The 19,545-nt window shown below is 50.1% G+C and overlaps 1 protein-coding gene across 1 annotated transcript in view; it reads left to right on the forward strand.

The window, feature by feature from the left end:
• Nucleotides 1-2,569, forward strand: part of LOC121337713 (serine/threonine-protein kinase PAK 3-like) — a gene marked incomplete at its 5' end in the record, with an annotated part of 48,410 nt that extends 45,841 nt beyond the window's left edge. Inside the window, 1 exon segment of the mRNA XM_041407979.1 lies at nt 2,389-2,569. Coding sequence (XP_041263913.1) covers nt 2,389-2,569 — 181 coding nt within the window.
• Nucleotides 2,570-19,545: the final 16,976 nt, after the last annotated feature.

Here is a 19,545-nt window from a genome sequence, read left to right on the forward strand (position 1 = left end):
TTCTTGAGCCTGCCTTCCTAAGGTTTGCCCACCAGCTGAGCGATTTGGTCTCGGCCTCATAACTCCCTTTTGGGTGGGACTTGCCCATTGTGGCACACTGGTTTCCTCCTCCCACCAGCTTCTACACTGTGCCACGCTGGGATTTAAGGTTCTTTTCCCTCTTTCCAGCTTTGGATGGTTCAGTGCAAAGCTTTGGTGCAGTCCAGAGCTGCAAGTTTCTGAGCAGGCAGCCCTTGCCCTTTGTGGCTGAAGATGCTATGGGCTGGAATCCTGCCATGGCCTCGCTCTTCACTCCAGCCAATGGCATCTGAAAATTCACATGCAGTCATCATTTCCTGGCACTCTCACAGGGACTGTGAACTTCCCTTGGTGTCAGATAAGCGGTAGCATGCTGTCCTTTAGTGCTCCTGGTGTGAAAGTCAGCCCCTTGGTGCACAGAGTCTGTGCAGGCTCCCTGCTGTCAGCAGACAGAGCCGTCCCAAGGCGCAGCTCACAGCCTTGTGGGGTGCAGAGGAGCCACTGCTGCCTGCAGGGACCTAGCCCTCTCCACGCCCTATCTAGGCAGCTACAGTCACTGCTTCGACTACCCCCTTAACTTTGACATGACCCAAGTTGGCTGAGAAGTCTCCTGAGCAGCTCTGCGTGGCAGAGACAAGGTCTGTCTGTCAAGGGCTGGAATGCACTTCCTATTGGCTGCTCTCTAAGGGCTGAAATCCTGAGGGTAGGCCAGTTGACCAGAGCTGAGCAGGGAAATGTTCCCTGCTTCTGCTCAGACACTTCCAGAGCAGCTCGAGGGTTACTTGGTGTGGGATCTCAGCACATCACTGTGGATGTGCAGACACCAGGGGAGCCCTTGAGGGGCTCGGAAACCCTGGAATGTTGCCAAAAGGGTTTGGTGGCTGGATTGGCCGCCCTGTGGGCGGGAGGGAGTGCACTTGACTGTCCTGCTGAGTGGATCTCGGCTGGGCAGAGAGAAAAATTTTGTAGATAAGAGTTAATAAACAGAACTGAAGACCGAAAATCTAAGAGTCCAGACTCGTCCTTCGAAATCGCGGCCGCCCAGAACCACCTTTCCCCGTGTCGGGGCAGAGACACATAACAGCGGACCCTGACACCTGGCGTCCCTGGGTGGGCTCCCGGAGTGGGCCCCCAGAGTGGGCACCCTGAGCGGGTGGCGAAGCGGGCTCTGACAAAGGTGAGCTCCGAAGAGCGAGCGAGAAGCAGCGAGCTGCAAAAGAACACCCGAGTGGGCAGTTCCCGGAGCTGGACTCATTCCCAGGAGAGCGCTGATAACCCCTTGGGAAAGCTGCCATAAGGGCGGAAGAAGCGGCAGTCAGGAGAACATCGCACTTCGCTTCTGCCGAAGAAAACTCATATCAGGACAGCCCGGAGCGGAATCGGAAAGGCGCCTCTGAATCCATCTCCTGCAATCTGCTGGATGGAGACCAGGAGCCTTTGGATTGCTCTGATGACAAAAATTCGTTGAGAAGGTCAAAACTAAGAACATGGGGAAGACATACTCACGAGAACAGTTAGAAATTTTGTCAGCCTTACAAGGCATGGCACGGGCGTACGCAGAGGGGGTTTCCAAGAGGGAGCTCAAAGAATTATTATTATGGGTGAGACTTAATTATCCATCTGCAGAGACACACGTGTTGTTCGAACGGGGTTTTTGGCAAGAAGTTAATAGGCACATATATTATTTGGCATCAAGAAAAGATGAGACGGCTATAAAGTTGCTGTCTCCAGCAAGAGTCATATTAGAAGCTGTCTCTAATGATGCTTGGACACTAGCCAGACAGTTGCCTGAGAACTCCCACAAGGGCAGAGGGGGGAAGATGAGGTTCAAAGCAGAACTTGGCTCTGGTCCCAATCAGCCCGAGGGAGACAGCTCCCGAGGAAGGGGGGCAGGCAGAAACATCACTGCTTCCAACCTCATCATCCTGAAAGTCCAAAAGACCTCCAAAATGCCCTGATACCCCAGAAACTGAGGGGGATTTGGGTTCTGATTCCGACACAAATACAGCTCCACTCCCAGAGGAAGTAAGTGGTCCCAATCAGCCCGAGGGAGACAGCTCCCGAGGAAGGGGGGCAGGCAGAAACATCACTGCTTCCAACCTCATCATCCTGAAAGTCCAAAAGACCTCCAAAATGCCCTGATACCCCAGAAACTGAGGGGGATTTGGGTTCTGATTCCGACACAAATACAGCTCCACTCCCAGAGGAAGTAAGGTTTTCTCCCTGCGAAACTGATGGGGCGGGACACTCAGAGGGGGTGGTCTCTTCCGATCCATGGGACCCTGAAGGGGATGGGGCGGGAAAAGCGGCTGAATCGGAAGGGGGGGTCGAAGGGGGATTGGAAGGAGATTGGGAAAACCTCTCTCGCAGCAAGCGCGGCAACACAGACTTGGCCGGGGATAGCGGAGAGGGCATGGGAGCAGTGCGGGACATGAAAAAGCGCACGAGTTTTGCGAGCACAGCACCGGTGGCGGCAGCGGCCTCAGCTGGCGCCGTGCCAAAGACGCGCGTGAGGGGCGAGATGCGCGGGACGTCTGGGAAAGGCGCATGAAGTGGGGCGTCCACGTCCGACACGGGCAGTAAGCTAGGAGCAACCACGGAGCTCCAGGCAGCACCCGTAGGCAGGCGTAGGAGGCGCACGATGGCGCAGGACCCGGAAGTCGAGTCGCGGCGATCCACTCGAATTGCGGAGCGAGAAAGGGCACAGGCGGGGCGAGGGCTGCACACATGGTTGGAGGGTGTGAATACAGCATCAGAGGAGGAGGAGAAAGAGTCGGGAAGAGACATCAGGGGGGAGACATCAGGCGTAGAGCGGGAAAGAGGCAGTGATGTCAGCTCAGAGGAGACGGGAAGCATTCCAGAAAGCACGCACGTGCGGAAGTCGTGGGCAAGACGCGGTCGGGAACATACCCAGACCCCTGTGACATCCCGAGCGAGGAGGGGGCGTTCTCGGAGTTCCACATCCCGAGGCTCCACCCTTTCTCCAGCCTCAGGGAGACATTCATGTATTCAATCTTCATTGCTAGTTCAGTCGAAGCTCACGCAGTCGCAGTCCCAACCTTCAAAACTGCTGCACACAGTCGGCACGGCTGAGGAGCCGATCGAGTTCGTGACGTCATCACGGCAGTCCAAGCAGGTGACAGTGCCACCTCATGGCAGGAGGGCTGAAATGCAGGACATGCCAGAACAGGTCGGCAAAGCCACAGCACCAGCTCGTGGTGAAACTGCAACAATGCAGCGGTTTTTTCCAGCAATATATAAAAGGAAAATCACATCAGAAGAGACAAGGACAACAAGACAAGAGAATTATCCACAGACATGGGGATTTGAAGATTCATCACAGAAGAGACAGTCAGAAGAAGAAGAAGAAAAAGGAGACGTGATAAAGATCACAGAAGGGGTTCCGGCATGGATGTTTTCAGCAGCAGAAGCAAGAATGGGATATACTCTGTCATATGAGATGATGAAAAGGAAGCAATCACAAGAATTCCAAATTCCATATTCAAAGTTAGGAGCGAGGCCGAAGACATCAAGTCAGAGAATGTATGGCAGAGAATCATTGAGGACTTCGAAGATTCCATTGTACAAGCAATTGCCACAAGAATCTCTAGAAGAGGGAGAAGAAGAGCAACCAATAGAGACGACGGATTGGGATCACATCAGAGAAATGCTGTACAAGGGGAAGATCTTGCCACCAGGATCAGGAGATCTGACAATGCCAGTGACGTATGATGCACAGGGTCAAAATCCAAGGTGGGAGAGATTGAATCATGATATAGTCAAAGACTTAGTAAAAGCAGCTCAGAACAACGGACTGGGTTCACCATATTTCAAACAACTTTTGAGAGGAGAATGGGAAGGGCAGTTGAAGGAACACTAAGGGAAACACTTGGAAGATAAGATAAGATAAGGGAGGAAATGAACAGAGAACTTCGAAAGCGAGATGAGTTGATAGACAAAGTCCTTGTCGCCACGCAGAAGAAGAACAGTCCATCAGGAGGGCAGTGTTACAAGTGCGGAGCATTTGGGCACATCAGGAAGAATTGTCCACAAGCACAGACACAGACAACAGTGCAGGCACCAAAACCACAGAAGCCGATTTGTGCACGATGCGGAAGAGGCAGGCACTCTGTGAAAGAATGTTACTCTCAGACGGATGTGGAAGGAAATCCTTTGCCACTTCCGGGAAACGGAAGAAGGAGCGCGCAGATAGATTGCCAGCATGCAACGACACAAGTGATGGCGATGGCACAAGAGCAGACAAAACAACCATCGGGGAACAGCATGCAGATACCATCAGCAAGGTCCTCAGCAGAATTCCCAGCGACCCAGACATCCTTCGACCAGGAGCACAGAACTGTTGTCTCGGCAGACAAGAACACAGAACTAACAGTTTTGGCAAAGGCTCTTCGTCCACCATTGATTGTGGCAGAAAATACTCAAATTGTGAGAGCTTTCGCATTGCCACCACATGCCATGGAGCAGGTCATGTCAATTTTTGATGAAGAAGGATATCCTTTGAAGGAGCACGTTGAAGTACATATTACATGGATCAAACACATAGGCCGAGATCGACCAACACTGACATGCCAATTGACATGCGGGGACAGAACAATAGCAGTCAGAGGAATGTTAGACACAGGAGCAGATGTTACGGTGATATCGTACATTTTTTGGCCACGTGACTGGAACTTGATTGTACCATTGGGATCTCTCTCAGGTATAGGGAGAGCTTCTCTGTGTTTGCAGAGTGAGAATTCCATCGTTGTTACAGGACCAGGAAACAAGACGGCAATCATTCGTCCTTTTATTGTGGAGAAGCCCATCACGGTCTGGGGAAGGTATCTTTTGGCTCAATGGGGGACGAAGATCGAGATGGATTTTTAGTCGGGGTCACTGCAGCACTCGCCACGCTGAAATTGACTTGGAAGACAGATGATCCAGTTTGGGTGGATCAGTGGCCCCTTGAGCGAGAGAAATTGAGTGCGTTGAAAAACCTGGTTCAGATTCAACTGGAAAAAGGACACATCAAGCCAACAAACAGTCCTAACCCTTGACATTCCTGGTGCCTGAGGATTGTGGAGAAAGCTGTGGGCTTGGCCTGCTGCAGTAGAGAGTGCCAGCCTGGTAGGCCAAAAGAAAGTCCATGTCAATGTCTGCATGAACACTACCAGAAGGATTACCAGGAGCAGAGAGACGAGCACTCAAAGGAGGAGATCCAGACTGTGAAAAACAACTCAGAAGAGCTTGAACAATAAAGACAAATATTTTGGGGGAGTTTTAGGATTTGGAGTGAAAAGATGGTAATGTTTGTCCACAAGGGAGAGATCGTGTGCTTCACGATGTTCATGTGCTTGATTCCATTGTTGATCGCTGTGAAAAACAGGGCAAATTTACCCATTGATCAGCCGGAGAGAAATGTTTGGGAAGTTTTAGCCCAGGCAGAAAATTTAGACAGCATCTGCCTGACACATTCCAGACCAGGAAAGCAATTCTCGGCATGCATGATTGGGTTGCCAGTGAGCGAATGGCTGGTTCCAGGACACAATGCCATTGGGATTTTGCAGATTACAAAGTATCCATCATTTGGAAAGCTCAAGAATGTTCATGTTTCAGTAGATACATTTTCAGGAGCAGTCTTTGCTTCGGCACATGCAGGGGAAACATCAGATCATGCTTGTCGACATTTTTTGCAAGCATTCGCGTCATTGGGCGTGCCTCAAGAAATAAAAACAGATAATGGTCCAACATATACAGGCAGAGTGCTTGACAAATTCCTAAAAAGATGGGGTGTCAGACATACATTCGGTATTCCATATTCACCCACAGGTCAGGCGATCATTGAAAGGACACATCATACATTAAAATCTTTGCTAGATAGGCAGAAAAGAGGGGAACCAGAGGCGACGCCACACATGAAATTGAACAAAGCATTGTATGTGTTGAATTTTCTAAATAGTTCATCTTCAGAACCCAATCCACCAATCTTGAGACATTTCTCAAACAGTTCACAGGCAAAGCTAAGGGAGAATCCTTTAGTTTTGATCAGAAACCCAGAGTCAGGACAAATAGAAGGTCCCTTCAAACTAATCACTTGGGGCAAGGGTTTCGCTTGTGTTTCCACAGGGCAAGGTCCAAAGTGGGTGTCGGCGCGGCACGTGAAACCATTCCGGATGCAAGGACCAGAGAACACAGATTCCAGGAGCAGAGAGACGAGCACTCAAAGGAGGAGATCCAGACTGTGAAAAACAACTCAGAAGAGCTTGAACAATAAAGACAAATATTTTGGGGGAGTTTTAGGATTTGGAGTGAAAAGATGGTAATGTTTGTCCACAAGGGAGAGATCGTGTGCTTCACGATGTTCATGTGCTTGATTCCATTGTTGATCGCTGTGAAAAACAGGGCAAATTTACCCATTGATCAGCCGGAGAGAAATGTTTGGGAAGTTTTAGCCCAGGCAGCAAATTTAGACAGCATCTGCCTGACACATTCCAGACCAGGAAAGCCATTCTCGGCATGCATGATTGGGTTGCCAGTGAGCGAATGGCTGGTTCCAGGACACAATGCCATTGGGATTTTGCAGATTGTTAAAGATCCTGTGAATGAGTGGTATGCCTGGAAACATCTTTTACCTGTGGCTTCTACTGAACCTCAGGAATTGAAAATTTTCGGATCCATGACAATGGACATGTGCATGCAATTTGTGATTCCAGGGAAGACAAACAATACCACTGATGTCACACCAAATCAGAGGTTTTACAGAAATGCATCAGCTTGGTGCAAAAACACTACAACAACAACCAGGGGATCACTCCAGGTTCCGGTGCGTCTGCCGAGGGGTTTCTTTTTGATTTGCGGAGACAGAATTTGGCACGGCATTCCTTCAAATGCCAAGGGAGGTCCATGCAACATTGGAAAGATTTTGATGTTATCACCAGATTCAAAATGGCAGAGAGAGCAAGAGCAGAGAGAGAAAAGATCATTGAAACATTATGATGAGAATTGTGATGATGAAGTGTACACTTGGGACAAGGCAAGGAGAATTGCGACAGCAATTTTCTCACCTCAGACAGAGTTGGAGGTGGCCTTGACTCAACTGGACCACAATGGGTTGTTGGTTGAGCAAACATGCTAGGTCAGTCTCTCTTGCACTGAGTGACATGTTGCAAGACATGGACATTGTGAGAAGGGCAACTCTGCAGAACAGAGCGGGAATTGATTATCTGTTGCTAGCTCATGGACATGGATGTCAAGAATTCGAGGGAATGTGCTACATGAATCTTTCCGATCATTAAAGTCGATTCATGAGAATATACAAAAAATTGAAGATAGTATAAAGAAACTCGTTGAAATCACGGGATCTTGGATTGACGATGTGGTGAAGTTTTTTGACCTTTCTCTTTAAGGAGAGAGTTTTTGAAGATAGGGTTTCAGATTTTGATAGTTCTCATTGTTCTCTTGATTGTAGTGCCATGAATGTTTCTATATATCTGGCAAATCATGGGTCGAGTCACAAAGAAGGTGCTTTTGGTGCAAACAGAAGGGGGAGGAGCTTGTGCAGATTCCAGCCCCAGAAACTGGGAAGCCCCAGCTGAATAGGGCCTTGAGCAGCCTGTCCCGATGCTGACCCTAAGTGCATGAGGAAATGAAGACTGGGCTAGAGGCTTCCTGGGGTCTCTGCCAGCTTAAACCATCCTTTGATAATTGGGTTGGAAAATCGTCCCCACCTCCTCCCCAGGCTATAGCTGGCAGGCTCTTTCCTTGTTTCACTAGTGAAAGCAAGAGTCATTGTGGGAGTACTCATCTGGACTTACCAAGCATGTCTTAGCCAAAGAAGAACTCTTGCAAGTCCGCTATCCACTGTAATCAGAAAGGAGCGTAAGACCAAGCAGGCAGGAAGCTGTGACGGCTGAGCTTTCTGGAAGTGTTCTGTGGCTTCTGGAAGCTTGTTTGACTTCCTCAGTGGTGACTCTTGCACCTGCACCAATGACAAAGAGAGATGCTGGCCTAGGGAGGGAATTGCAGCATTCTCTTTAGGTGGAAGTAGAGGGCTGTTGGAGGCTGTTGAAGAGACTGCCTTATGTGGGACATGGTATGCAGTCCTGGTTTTGCAAGGAGACTGTTTTGCAATTAAAGGCTTGTTTGTCTGTCTGCTTGTCGCAGATGGAAGGAGCTGGCTGCATTTGAGAGAAAGCGCCACTCCTCACTAGAGAGGGCGTCTGAAGTGGCGGCACGGACAGTGGAGGAATGGCGGCCTCAGAGGGATCTGCAGAAGGAAGCGGTTCCTCTGGCAGTGCCAAAGGTACGCTCACCTTGTTCCTAGCCTGCACTTGTGGGAGAGGGATTTGTCCTAGCAAGACCCACCCCCCACCCCGAGGTGTTATAAGTAAAAGTTAAGTTATGGTAAATTAGAGTTCAATTATATTGTATTAATTGTGCTATGTTAAGAGCTGGAGTTGTCAGAATGTTCTGGAGGAAGGGTCCAGGGTTTGGTGGAGGGGCAATCCGGGGGGGGAGAGCGAGGTTGAAGAAGATTGGATGGAAGATCTGACCAATCATTCGATGCCCTGCAGAAATGATTGGGCCAGAATGAACGGCGTAAAAGACCAATGAGAAGCCTGGAAATGGCCCAATCGCTGCGCCGATTGAAAATCCACCAATCCTAGACTCAAAGGGGGCTATAAAAGGGGGAAGTTCGATTAGGCTTGGCTCTGTTCTGGACACTTGTGTTCTGGGGAGAGCCCGCTATGTTTGGGGATGACGTGCTGTTCTGGTTTTGAGTCGCTGCGTGAGTGCTCGGGCCTATCCTGGGCATTCGTTCCTTGTAGCTATTTCAATAAACGAGCTCATCTTTCGCCTGAGGAAGTTTGGCCTCGTTCATGTTCATAACAGAATGCTGCTTCTGGCATCAAGCTAAGGCCGAGACTGTTGTTGCTGTTGCTCCTCCTCTAGAAAAATGGTGCCCCCCACTTCCAGGTTTGCCGCCGGCAGCGGCCAGCCCACAGGGGCCTGGAGAAGCTGCTCCAGGAGTTCTCTCGGCAAGCGCACACACTGTCCCAGGTGTGCAGAGAGAAGGCGGTGCTGGCGCAAGACAACGCTGCCCTGGAAGCCCGACTGGCAGCCACGGAGCGGGACCTACGAGGCCTTTCAGAGCAGCTGGCAGAGGCCAGGTAAAGGCAGGGAGGAGACCCTGGGCGGGACATTCTTGAAGGCCTCTCATTACAAAGGTGTTGAGCAGTATGTCAGCATTTTACAGCCTGCGGTGTGCTCTCCAGATGTTTCTTGGGCAGAGAAGCAAAAAGACACGAGCAAAAAGAAACAGATCCTGTGATCTGAATGCTATTTTTCTCAAGTTCAAGTTCAATGCAGCTCAAGTTCAATGCAGCTGAAGTTCTCAAAGCTCTTCTTGGGTGCCTGCTTGGGACCCCTTGCACATTCCTGTGACAAATGCAAAGCAAGCCAACTTGGCACTGAATTGAGTAGCAGGGAAACTGTGCAGATGTTTGCTGAAATGGGAAGTTCCCGCCTGGTTTTGCTTTCTCCTTCAGTGTATCTGACCATCAATCATTCCTTGCCAAGTAGCTTGACATGGGATTTTCAGAATGCAAAGCTCTTACATGTGAAAGTCGTGAGTAGGGCGCTGAGTCTTCAGGTGAAGCTGGAGGGTCATGCAGAAAATCCTGAGACCCTTCAGAGCTCACTCTGGTGAAGGATGGTGCAGGACCTAGACCTGTTTACAAACAGCAGCAGCAGCAGCAGCAGAAGGAATAGGTCTTGTGGCTTCTTGACAGTGTCTGGGGATTCTTTCTGAGCATTGCTTCTTGACCACTTACTCACCCACCTCTGTAACCTCTCAAGGTCCCTTTGGCTGGTCCTTCTTCCTTTTTAAAGAGTGCCAAGCTATTTGGGCACTGCTGGCTTGGCTAGCCAAAAAGAAAGGTAGCAAATGGTCTTGTTCATCAAATCCCAGTCATTTAAATGGCAGGAAATGGTCCCTACCCTGAGACAGTTCTTCTTCAGCTAGAAACCTAGTTCTGGTTTCCTACTCATGCTGCTAGAAGCCGGAGGTTTTGCTATATCGTTTGGTGAATTCCCTTCCAGATGTTTCTTGGGCAGAGAAGCAAAAAGACACGAGCAAAAAGAAACAGATCCTGTGATCTGAATGCTATTTTTCTCAAGTTCAAGTTCAATGCAGCTCAAGTTCAATGCAGCTGAAGTTCTCAAAGCTCTTCTTGGGTGCCTGCTTGGGACCCCTTGCACATTCCTGTGACAAATGCAAAGCAAGCCAACTTGGCACTGAATTGAGTAGCAGGGAAACTGTGCAGATGTTTGCTGAAATGGGAAGTTCCCGCCTGGTTTTGCTTTCTCCTTCAGTGTATCTGACCATCAATCATTCCTTGCCAAGTAGCTTGACATGGGATTTTCAGAATGCAAAGCTCTTACATGTGAAAGTCGTGAGTAGGGCGCTGAGTCTTCAGGTGAAGCTGGAGGGTCATGCAGAAAATCCTGAGACCCTTCAGAGCTCACTCTGGTGAAGGATGGTGCAGGACCTAGAACTGTTTACAAACAGCAGCAGCAGCAGCAGCAGAAGGAAAAGGTCTTGTGACTTCTTGACAGTGTCTGGGGATTCTTGCTGAGCATTGATTCTTGCCCACTTGCCCACCCACCTCTGTAACCTCTCAAGGTCCCTTTGGCTGGTCCTTCTTCCTTTTTAAAGAGTGCCAAGCTATTTGGGCACTGCTGGCTTGGCTAGCCAAAAAGAAAGGTAGCAAATGGTCTTGTTCATCAAATCCCAGTCATTTAAATGGCAGGAAATGGTCCCTACCCTGAGACAGTTCTTCTTCAGCTAGAAACCTAGTTCTGGTTTCCTACTCATGCTGCTAGAAGCCGGAGGTTTTGCTATATCGTTTGGTGAATTCCCTTCGTCCCTTTTACTTAGAGAGTGCCTGGCAGACAAAGTACCTATAGGTACACTATGAATGGCATGAACATTGACAAGTCAGCCAGGAGAGCACTGTTCAGTCCTGCATCTGCAAAGAGACTTTGAAGTGCTGATGAGCTCAGAGCTTAGAAGAGAGGCTGGGATTTTGCTCCTTTGCAGATACTTGGTGGGCACACCCGTGTGTGATAGGTCAGGCAACAGCAATTTGAGCTTTGGCTGCAGAGATGAAACTCAGCTGGGCTGGTCATGAAGAAAAGGCTGCCCAGTCACCTGGAGGGGCCTGCTTTGCTATGTAAAGTGGTAAAATAGTCCTGCTGTATCTGAGTTTCCATGCAAGCCATTTTCTGTACTAAGGTGTAGGGATCTCAAGGCACATCTTACTGGAGACACTGCCCCTGTGTGCCACCAACAATTGCTCTTCATCTTCACCACTTGTAGGCCAGAGAAGGAGAGCCTGCAAAGCGGCCTGCTGGAGGCTCAGCAGCGCATAGCGGAGCTGGAGATGGCCAGGAGCCGTGCGGAAGCCCAAGTGCGCACGGCCATGCAGGCCAAGGAGGCGATACTCGGTGAGAGCCTCCTGCCCTTTGTTTCTGGTGATGGCCCTGCCTAGTGCCGCTGCTGCAAAGCCAGCTCTGTCCGCAGGGCTTCTGAGGAGAGAAGCAGCTGAGGGCAGGTCCCTCCTTGCCTGAAACGGAAAGGGCTTAAGGTCAGCAGATTCCTCTGCTTGTGTAGTGTCTGACTGTTGCCGTGTGTCATGTTTGCAGAGGATGTGAGGAGCCTTCGTCGCGAGCTGCTGGCTGTAAGAGCTCTCAGCCAGCAGCAATGTGAAGACATGGCTCAACAGCTCCGCTGGGCAGAAGAGCAGTGCGGCAAGGCTCTGAGACTCTGGCAAGCTGCTCAGGAAGAGGAAAAAAGGAAGCTCGTGCAAGAACTGGTAAGAAACAGTAGGCACCTGAAGGTTTCAGGCACGTTTGGTGGGCTGGCTTAGCAGAAGAGCAGCCTGAGTATGTGACATGGCCACAAGCATCTGCGGTAGGCCAGACGTGGCTGAGCCAGGCAGCAGGGGGCTCCAAGGGCTCCTACTTGAAGGCCTGTGAAGACCCAGAGGACAGTGCTGGGACAGTGTATGCAGCCACAGGCTCAGGATGGGCATCAGCCAAGTTGTGCTGCGTTAGACAGGGTGTGCCAGCTGCGGAGAGAGCGCAACCAAAGTGAGCAGCTGAGGCAGGAGCTGAATGAGGAGCGGGAGAATGGGCAGGTGAGCCTGACTAGGCAGGTAGCAGAGGGAAGGGCACAGATGGGGGCATGAAGTGGAAATCTCAGGAAAGGGGAGGCAAGGACTACTGCAGGCCCTGGAAGCACAGAGCCTGGCAGGCTCTAGCTCTGAGCACCAGGAAGAAGAAGCGGGAAGGGAGGGTTAGAGCTGGGCAGAGAAGCAGAAAGAAGTGGCTGAATAGAAGGGCTTTTGAGACTGGAACAGAGGAAACCTGAGCTGATGGCAGAACAATTACTGGGCCCCTGAATCTCAGCTGCTGCTCTGGATGTATTTCTGCTGGCCTCTTAGTGCTCCCTTTGTTTTTTGAGGGGTTTGTTCAGGTGAGCATGGTGGCCCACACAGATTCTGAACAAGTTGTCCCTGTCCATGGCGAATGCAGTCCTCAGAACGGGGTGAAGTGTAAAGTTGTTCTTTCCCTTTCACGGTCTCTACTACAGCTGGCTGTGACAAGCTGTAGTCACTGACTGCTTGTTTGGCTTTGACTTGAGGAGGAAGAGTTGACAGCTCACCTTGCAGCCTAACACCAGTGTTGTTCCTAAGGGCTTGCCTTTGAAATGCTGTGTCTGGGGCACCTCTGCCAGGCACCCTTCTGACACAAACAAATTTCTTGTCCCAGATGGACGCAGCACCGGCCATCAAAGGTGCCGCTGCAGCAGCATCCTGCCAAGAAGCCTCCTCTCTGCAGCCTGAAAAGCGGAGCATGAGCAGTTCACCCCGCTCCAGCCAGGAGAGAGAGAAGCAGTTCCTGAAGCTGCTGAGTACGTCCTGTGGATTTCTTGTGCGATCCAGCAGTGTATTATAGTGTGTGTGCCTCAGCATGAGCTGGAGCACGTGTTTCTCCTCCCTTTGGTGTCAGACTGACATTCTGGACTCCCTGCAGAAGCCAGTGTTGTGCTCGGGGGCAGGCAGGCAGGCAGCACTGGGGGCGTTCCTTTTGCCTTTGAGAGCAGCTGGGAGTGGGTGGGCTGTGTCTGAGCTTCCCTGTGCAGTCAAGACAAGAGCAGGGATTGTGTCCCAAGCAGCAGAAGGCTGCAGCCTGACCAATCACTCTGTGAAGGTGTGTGTGTTAGTCTGGCCAAACTGATGAGAACACTTGGCTTCCTAGATTCCCTTTAGACTCCTGACTTGTCACCAGACACTGGGGACAAAGTGGGGCTGGTTTAATGCTGGTGTTGTTTTTATCACTGTTATGTTAGTACTTCTACTATTCCTTCTACAGTTTAGGTTTGATAAGAATTCTACATTTTGGTTAGCCTAACCTCCTTGAAGAGAACATCAAGTGACAGCACGCATAAGAGTGGAAGAGGTCTTTTCAGTATGCCCTCCATGTTAAAAAGTTACATTCTTAGAAAATCCCCAGGTGTCAGAAATGAAGAGCAGTTTTCAAAGTGCCCCAAAAGAAGGAAACCAGCACACTTTTTTTTACAATCCCTGTTTGGTATTTTAGTTGTATGCTTAGGAAGATGCATCAAAAGACACATCTATGTGGCATTTCCAGACAGAACTGCCCTGCAGGCAGTTCTCTGGAGGAAGCCTGCAGCCCCTGTGCTGCATGCTCCTCTGGTACCAGGCACTTTGTCACTGCTAATGCCCAGCTGGTAAATATTCTTGGAATACTAAGTAATGGCCTCCATCCCTGCACAGATTCCTGCACTCTAGGAAAGCACACCAAGGCCTTAGTGACTCTGCAGTACAACTGAGTTGCTTCTTACAACTAGTAAGAGCTGCCAGGGCAGTGCTGTCCGAGAATAACTGGCCAGGCACAGAACAGAGCCCAGTTTACTCAGTGTCTGCCATCAGCTCTTGGGACAAAAGGTGGATTGATCGACTCCTCTCTGGGTCTGAACACAAAGACAATCTTGTTCTGTCTTGAGTAGGGTCAACAGCTCATAACGGAGCTGGCTCTGCCTCTGGCTTCTTCACGGTGCTTGTCAGTGGGCATTCAGGGGCTTTGCCAAGCTTTTTGTCATACCTACCCTGCCACTGACGGCTGCTGTGACTGCAGGGGCTGGAGCCTTCCTTAGCTGTGAGGTTGCAGCTGCCGCCTCGTTGCTGCAGCTTTGCCTGGACTCGTGAGAGGATCAGCATCTCATTTGTGCAGGTGTCTGCGTCACGGCAGCGCCTGAGGAGCGGCGCTGTCCTTCTTACCCGTCTGGGCTGTGCCCTTTGGGAAGATGGGGCACGTGGGTGCTGTTCAAGGGGCCGAGTCCTGTGCTAGTGACTGCTGCAGCCCAGGCTGAAGAGCAGCACTTGTAGTTCTTCACTCAGTGGGGAGCGGGCAAAGTGGTCTTCAGAACGGAGCCTGCTCAGAAATGAAAAGGCTTCTGATTCCTACAGCCATTGTTCTTGGATGTAGCATGAGCTGCTGTTCTCTAAAAATATCAAGGCGTTCTTTAGGCAAACTGCTGAGAGGATGAGAAAGTCCCCTCCTCTCCTGGAATTCCCTTTGCAATATTCTTTCTGCTCTGCAAAAAGCAGATGTTGATAAAATTTCATCCCCGATCCCAGGGTGCATTGAATCTTTGGAAATATGAAACCTTTGGTTGCATCTCACAAGAGAGTGTTTCTTCCCAAGAAAATGAAGGCTCCTGATTTTTCAGCCCTCCTTCCCAGTTATAGGTGACAACCACTTGCCTTGGTGCCTGTTCTCTTCCGGTCTCTGTCTGCTCTGATGGTTTTTCCACGGGCTTAGCTGGCCCTCAAGGCAACCCTTCAAAGGAGTGTGGGAGAATCAGACTCTGTGCAGCAGGCCAGCTGTGCTGCAGAGCTGCCTGTCTTGCTGGGGCTGCTCTTCTTGTTGTTCTTGTTGATGTTATTGTTTACCAAGCGACCATAAATTGCTCAGAGCCCCAGAGAGTGGAGCCGGGTTTCCGATCTCCTGGAAGTCAGTATCTCTGTTTTGAAGTTTGCTTCTTGCATTTGCTTTCTTTCAGGGCGTGTGGTGAGTGTCGGAGACCCTGAAAAGAAGTACACCGGATGGAAACGTATTGGCAGTGGGTGAGTGCAGCCACGCTTACTTCTACAGAACCACGGGCCAGGAATTTTGGTGGTGCAATAGCACGTGGGACGTCAGGCAAGCTGCAAGCATCTTCAGACCCTGGCTGCAGATTGTCCCTGTCTCAGTGCTGAGGCAGTACAAGGCATCATCAAAGATAACTGGATGCTGACAATGTCTTGGCTGCCTCAAGGAGCAGGACCTGGAAACCCTCCTGTCCCTCAAAGATGTTGCACCAGTTTGCCTATTTTCCCAGGAGACATGGTTTTGTAGGATTCAAAGTAATATGGCCACAGTCATGAAGGAAGGAAAACCTGAGAGAGCAGCCTCCTCACCTGATAGCTGTCAGAGAACAGCTCTCAGTAGCATTTCCTAGTAGTATTTTGCTGGAAACAATATTCAGTGGTCAGGAAAATAAGAAGGCTCTGTGGCGTTGCCTGAGTCTGGCAGGTAGGATCAAAAGAGAGCGGTGAGAAGGCCCAGCAGGACTGTGTGTTTCATTGCCTGGAAAGGCACGCCACACGCACAGACACAAGAAGAAAAAGGCAAAGAAAACACCCCCACATGCATAGTCTAGTGTGTACATTTGAGATTTCTAGCAGCCCTTTTTCTTCCTGTGGGAGCCAGCTTTTCTCTTGGACACTCTGCATGGCAGAGGGCTGCTGGGCTGCTGTGCCCTTGGCTGAAGAGTAGACAAAGCGCAGTGTTTTAGAGACACTGCAGGCAGCAGAGCGCTCCTGCCTGGGCTGCCTTTTGCTTCTCAGCACTGAACAACTTCTCTGTTCTTGCCACTGCTCTGATTCTAGGGGTTTTGGAACTGTTTATAAGGCCTTCAACGCTGCCACAGGACAAGCGGTAAGTGCCCATGCAGATTTTGCCGCACTTGAGTGCTTTCCCTTGAGATGTGATCTGTGGCCAGAGCTTTGGGCCGCCTGTCTTTGCTGCAAAGGCTGTTCCACAGAAGCAGTCTGTCTAGAGGCAGGCTGCAAAATGCATTTTGGACAAACTTTGTTCTTCCTACCTGAATGAATGAATGCAAGGATGCTGTCCTGTTTTAGGACAAATTAGGGGAAATCTCCAAAAGTGAGCCCCCTAATAAAAAAACCTCCAACCACCCCTCCCCCAATACCGGGTTCGGGAAGGAATTCCTCGGAGGAGCACAGTGGAAAACAAAACCTATTTATTAAAAAATAACAAAAGAACACTCCCCAACACAAGAAAATAAAAGAAAACCAGGCAGTGCTGTGGAGGGCGCTGACCTTCTCTCACAGACTCCGGGGGTCCTGGACGTCCCAGGTCAGGTCCGGAGCCAGTCCAATATTTTCGGGGGAGGGTAAGACGCACAGATGAATGAGAAGTTGATGAAGAGCCTTAAATAATGCAACCTTGTGTTGATCCCATGTTGGTGAAATCCCACTGGAGAGATGCTATCTGTACTGAACAGACATGGTGGTGTCTTGGCGAGTCCTGCTGCTCTTTGGGGCTAAAAGCTCAGAGTCCTGAATTCTACTTTTTGGCTCTCAACAAAAACATTCCATCTTCCTTAAGAGTAAGGAATTAGATAAGGTAGTTCCTTACCCACCTGCAGTGCTTCACTCAGGAATTGCACTTGGAGGGAGGTCTAGGAGGCGTCCGAAAGCCCTAAGCCGTGTGCTTATGACCTGGGGCGCATCCATAGTGTACCACAGAAAGGGTTTTTCATTTTTAAGCCCATTCAATAATTTCAAGTCTAAAGCGTGTTCAAGATTGTTCTTCAGAGTTGCAAAAGCCAAAGTGAAGAAGTTAGGATGTGCTAGGATTGTAACTTTACTTTGAGTCGCTTTGGAGTTCTTTTTTTCTTTGACAGCATTTTCCCCGTCACGTATATGTGTGTGTTTACTTTGGCACACAGTGGAAATGGCAGCCATCTGCGAAACGCTGGTCAAAGCCCCTGGAAATGCTAACTTATTTCCAGTGGTTTCAGTTTGTCTTCACAGGAGCAAAATTACTTTTGGCTTGCAAAACCTGCGTAAATGATAGTAGTAGTGCGAAACAAAGTCTATTTGAGAGGTCTGCAGGTGCAGAAAGTGCTGTTAGCCCTTTGTGGTTGATGGTTTAGAGTCCCTTTTTAGAGAGGTGACAAGGCATCTAGGCCTGTGAGTGCACGGAGAAAGAGGCTCTGGTCATGTCTGTCCCTAAGAGTTTTCAATGTCATCCTAGGTGGCTGTAAAGCAACTTAATCTCCAGCACCAGGGCTGCGAGGACGTATTAAAAGAAATCCTGGTTATGAGGGAAAATAAGAACGCCAATATTGTCACCTACTTGGAAAGGTAAGTAGTTCTGGTAATTTTCTGGGAATGTTCATTTCCATACTTGCAAGGTAAAGATTTAAAAGCTCTTTAGCCACTGGCAGAAAATGGATCTTTCAGTGAACATCAATCCACTCCTGCCCCAGGCCTGGGACGAGGTTGCATTTTGTCCCCGTGAATGGTTCCTGGCATAAACAGCTTGAAGACTGATCTCAGAAACCTGGAAACAAAACTCAGCTGCAGTCTTTTCTTCCGTACAGCAATTCAGCTGTGCACATTCAGCTCCACGCTGTTGCTTTCATCTTGCAGCTACCTTGTCAATGAGGCTGTCCTGCTGGTGTTGGAGTATATGGATGGAGGCTCCTTAGCTGATGTGGTCAGCATGAGAAGGATGGCTGTAGGACACATGGCAACAGTGTGTCGGGAGGTAAGGGGTCCTGCTTGTGCTTGGGATGGCTTGGACCAGGCTCGTCCTTCGAAAGCACCACGGAGTGAGGGATTCCATGTTCAGAGCTTTCTTTCTGTGTTGCTCTTATGCTTCAGAGAAGAAAGAGCATCCGGACTGAACTGCCTGCCGGTGTCCCTGCCCTTACTGTAGTCTGTTCTTTACTCTTACCTACCGGTGTTAAACTCTCTGTCCCTGTTTTCTTTTTATTTTCTGTTCTGCACTTTGCCTCTCCAAGCCTTTGCCCAGAGCCTTTCTTAGGCATTGCCTTCTTTGCCTGGAAGGGCAAAGGTGCTGGTGTGGCAGTTTTAAACCAGAGGCAAAGGCAAAGAGTGACTCATCTGTCACAGCTCTCCACTTCAGTGGATGCCATGGCACCCAGCATGGTGCTTGCTGCTGAAAACTGACAAATGAGCTACTTCCAAGTCTGCTGTCAAGGCAGCCGTATAACCCTTGTCCTCCAGTCTCCCGCCCAACTGTGATCCCCCTTGGTATCCAAGGCAGGGATGTTTTCCTCTTTTGACAAACCATTGTTTGTCGTCCGGATGGGGAGAGCGCATCCGCTGCAGCAGCGGTCATTTTGACTGGCTTTGCAGAGGACAGTCTCAAGCAATGACTGACGTTTCCCCCTCAAAACCTTATATGCCTTCCCTTGGAAAGATCCTGCTCTCCTAGTGTTGCAGAAGCAAGCTCTTCCTCGTGCCAGCACTCACTGCTCCTTGGAGATGTGTGAATCTTCAGGAGCAGCCTCCTTTTGCGTGTGATGAAATCAGATCAGGCTAACTTCTGGCCTCCTGTTTCTTTTTCCCCTTGCAGTGCCTGCAAGGCCTGGCTTTCCTTCATGCCAACCAGGTGATCCATAGAGACATCAAAAGTGACAACATCCTTCTGGGCCGGGATGGCTCCGTCAAGTTGGGTGGGTATTCCTGGCCAGGCGCAGCGCTCCGGGGAGGCGGTGGGGGGCTGCTTTGGAGAGGCTGCCGGGTGCCCAGCAGTGGCGCTGGTGAGAGTGCAGGGAGCACTCTGCAAGCCCAGGGCACAGCTGTAAGGTGCTGAGTGGTCTAGAGAGCAACAAGGTGTCCAGAGTAACTTTGGTTCATGTGTGTTCCCTCCAATGGCAGTGAGTTACAGTGTAAACCTTCAGGGGAATGAGGAAAAGCCAGGGCTGGAATCCTGGGCGGGTTGTTAAGCGTACAATTGCCCATGTCCTTGGCTGTAGCCCTGAGGAAGGAGAGCCCAGCTGCTTTTCCAGCTCCATTCATCATTGCATTCTGGGGCTGAGAGTGAGGAACCCTTCTCCTTGGTTTCCCACTTGAAGCAGTGTTTGTTTTTCTCCTCAGCTGATTTTGGCCTCTGTGCTCTGCTCAGCCCTGAGCAGAGGAAACTGAGGTCGATGGTCGGGACAACTTGCTGGATGGCACCCGAGGTTGTGAGAAGACAGCCATACGGCCCCAAAGTGGACACCTGGTCCCATGGCATCATGGGAATAGAAATGGCCAAAGGAGAGCCTCCTTACATTCGGGAAACCAGTGACAGGGTAAGGTGCAAATAGGATCAGATAGCCGTGTCCTTCTGTTTCGT

The sequence above is a fragment of the Onychostruthus taczanowskii genome, unplaced genomic scaffold (genome assembly GCF_017590055.1).
Source record: "Onychostruthus taczanowskii isolate IOZ18803 unplaced genomic scaffold, ASM1759005v1 scaffold281, whole genome shotgun sequence".
NCBI classification, from domain to species: domain Eukaryota; kingdom Metazoa; phylum Chordata; class Aves; order Passeriformes; family Passeridae; genus Onychostruthus; species Onychostruthus taczanowskii.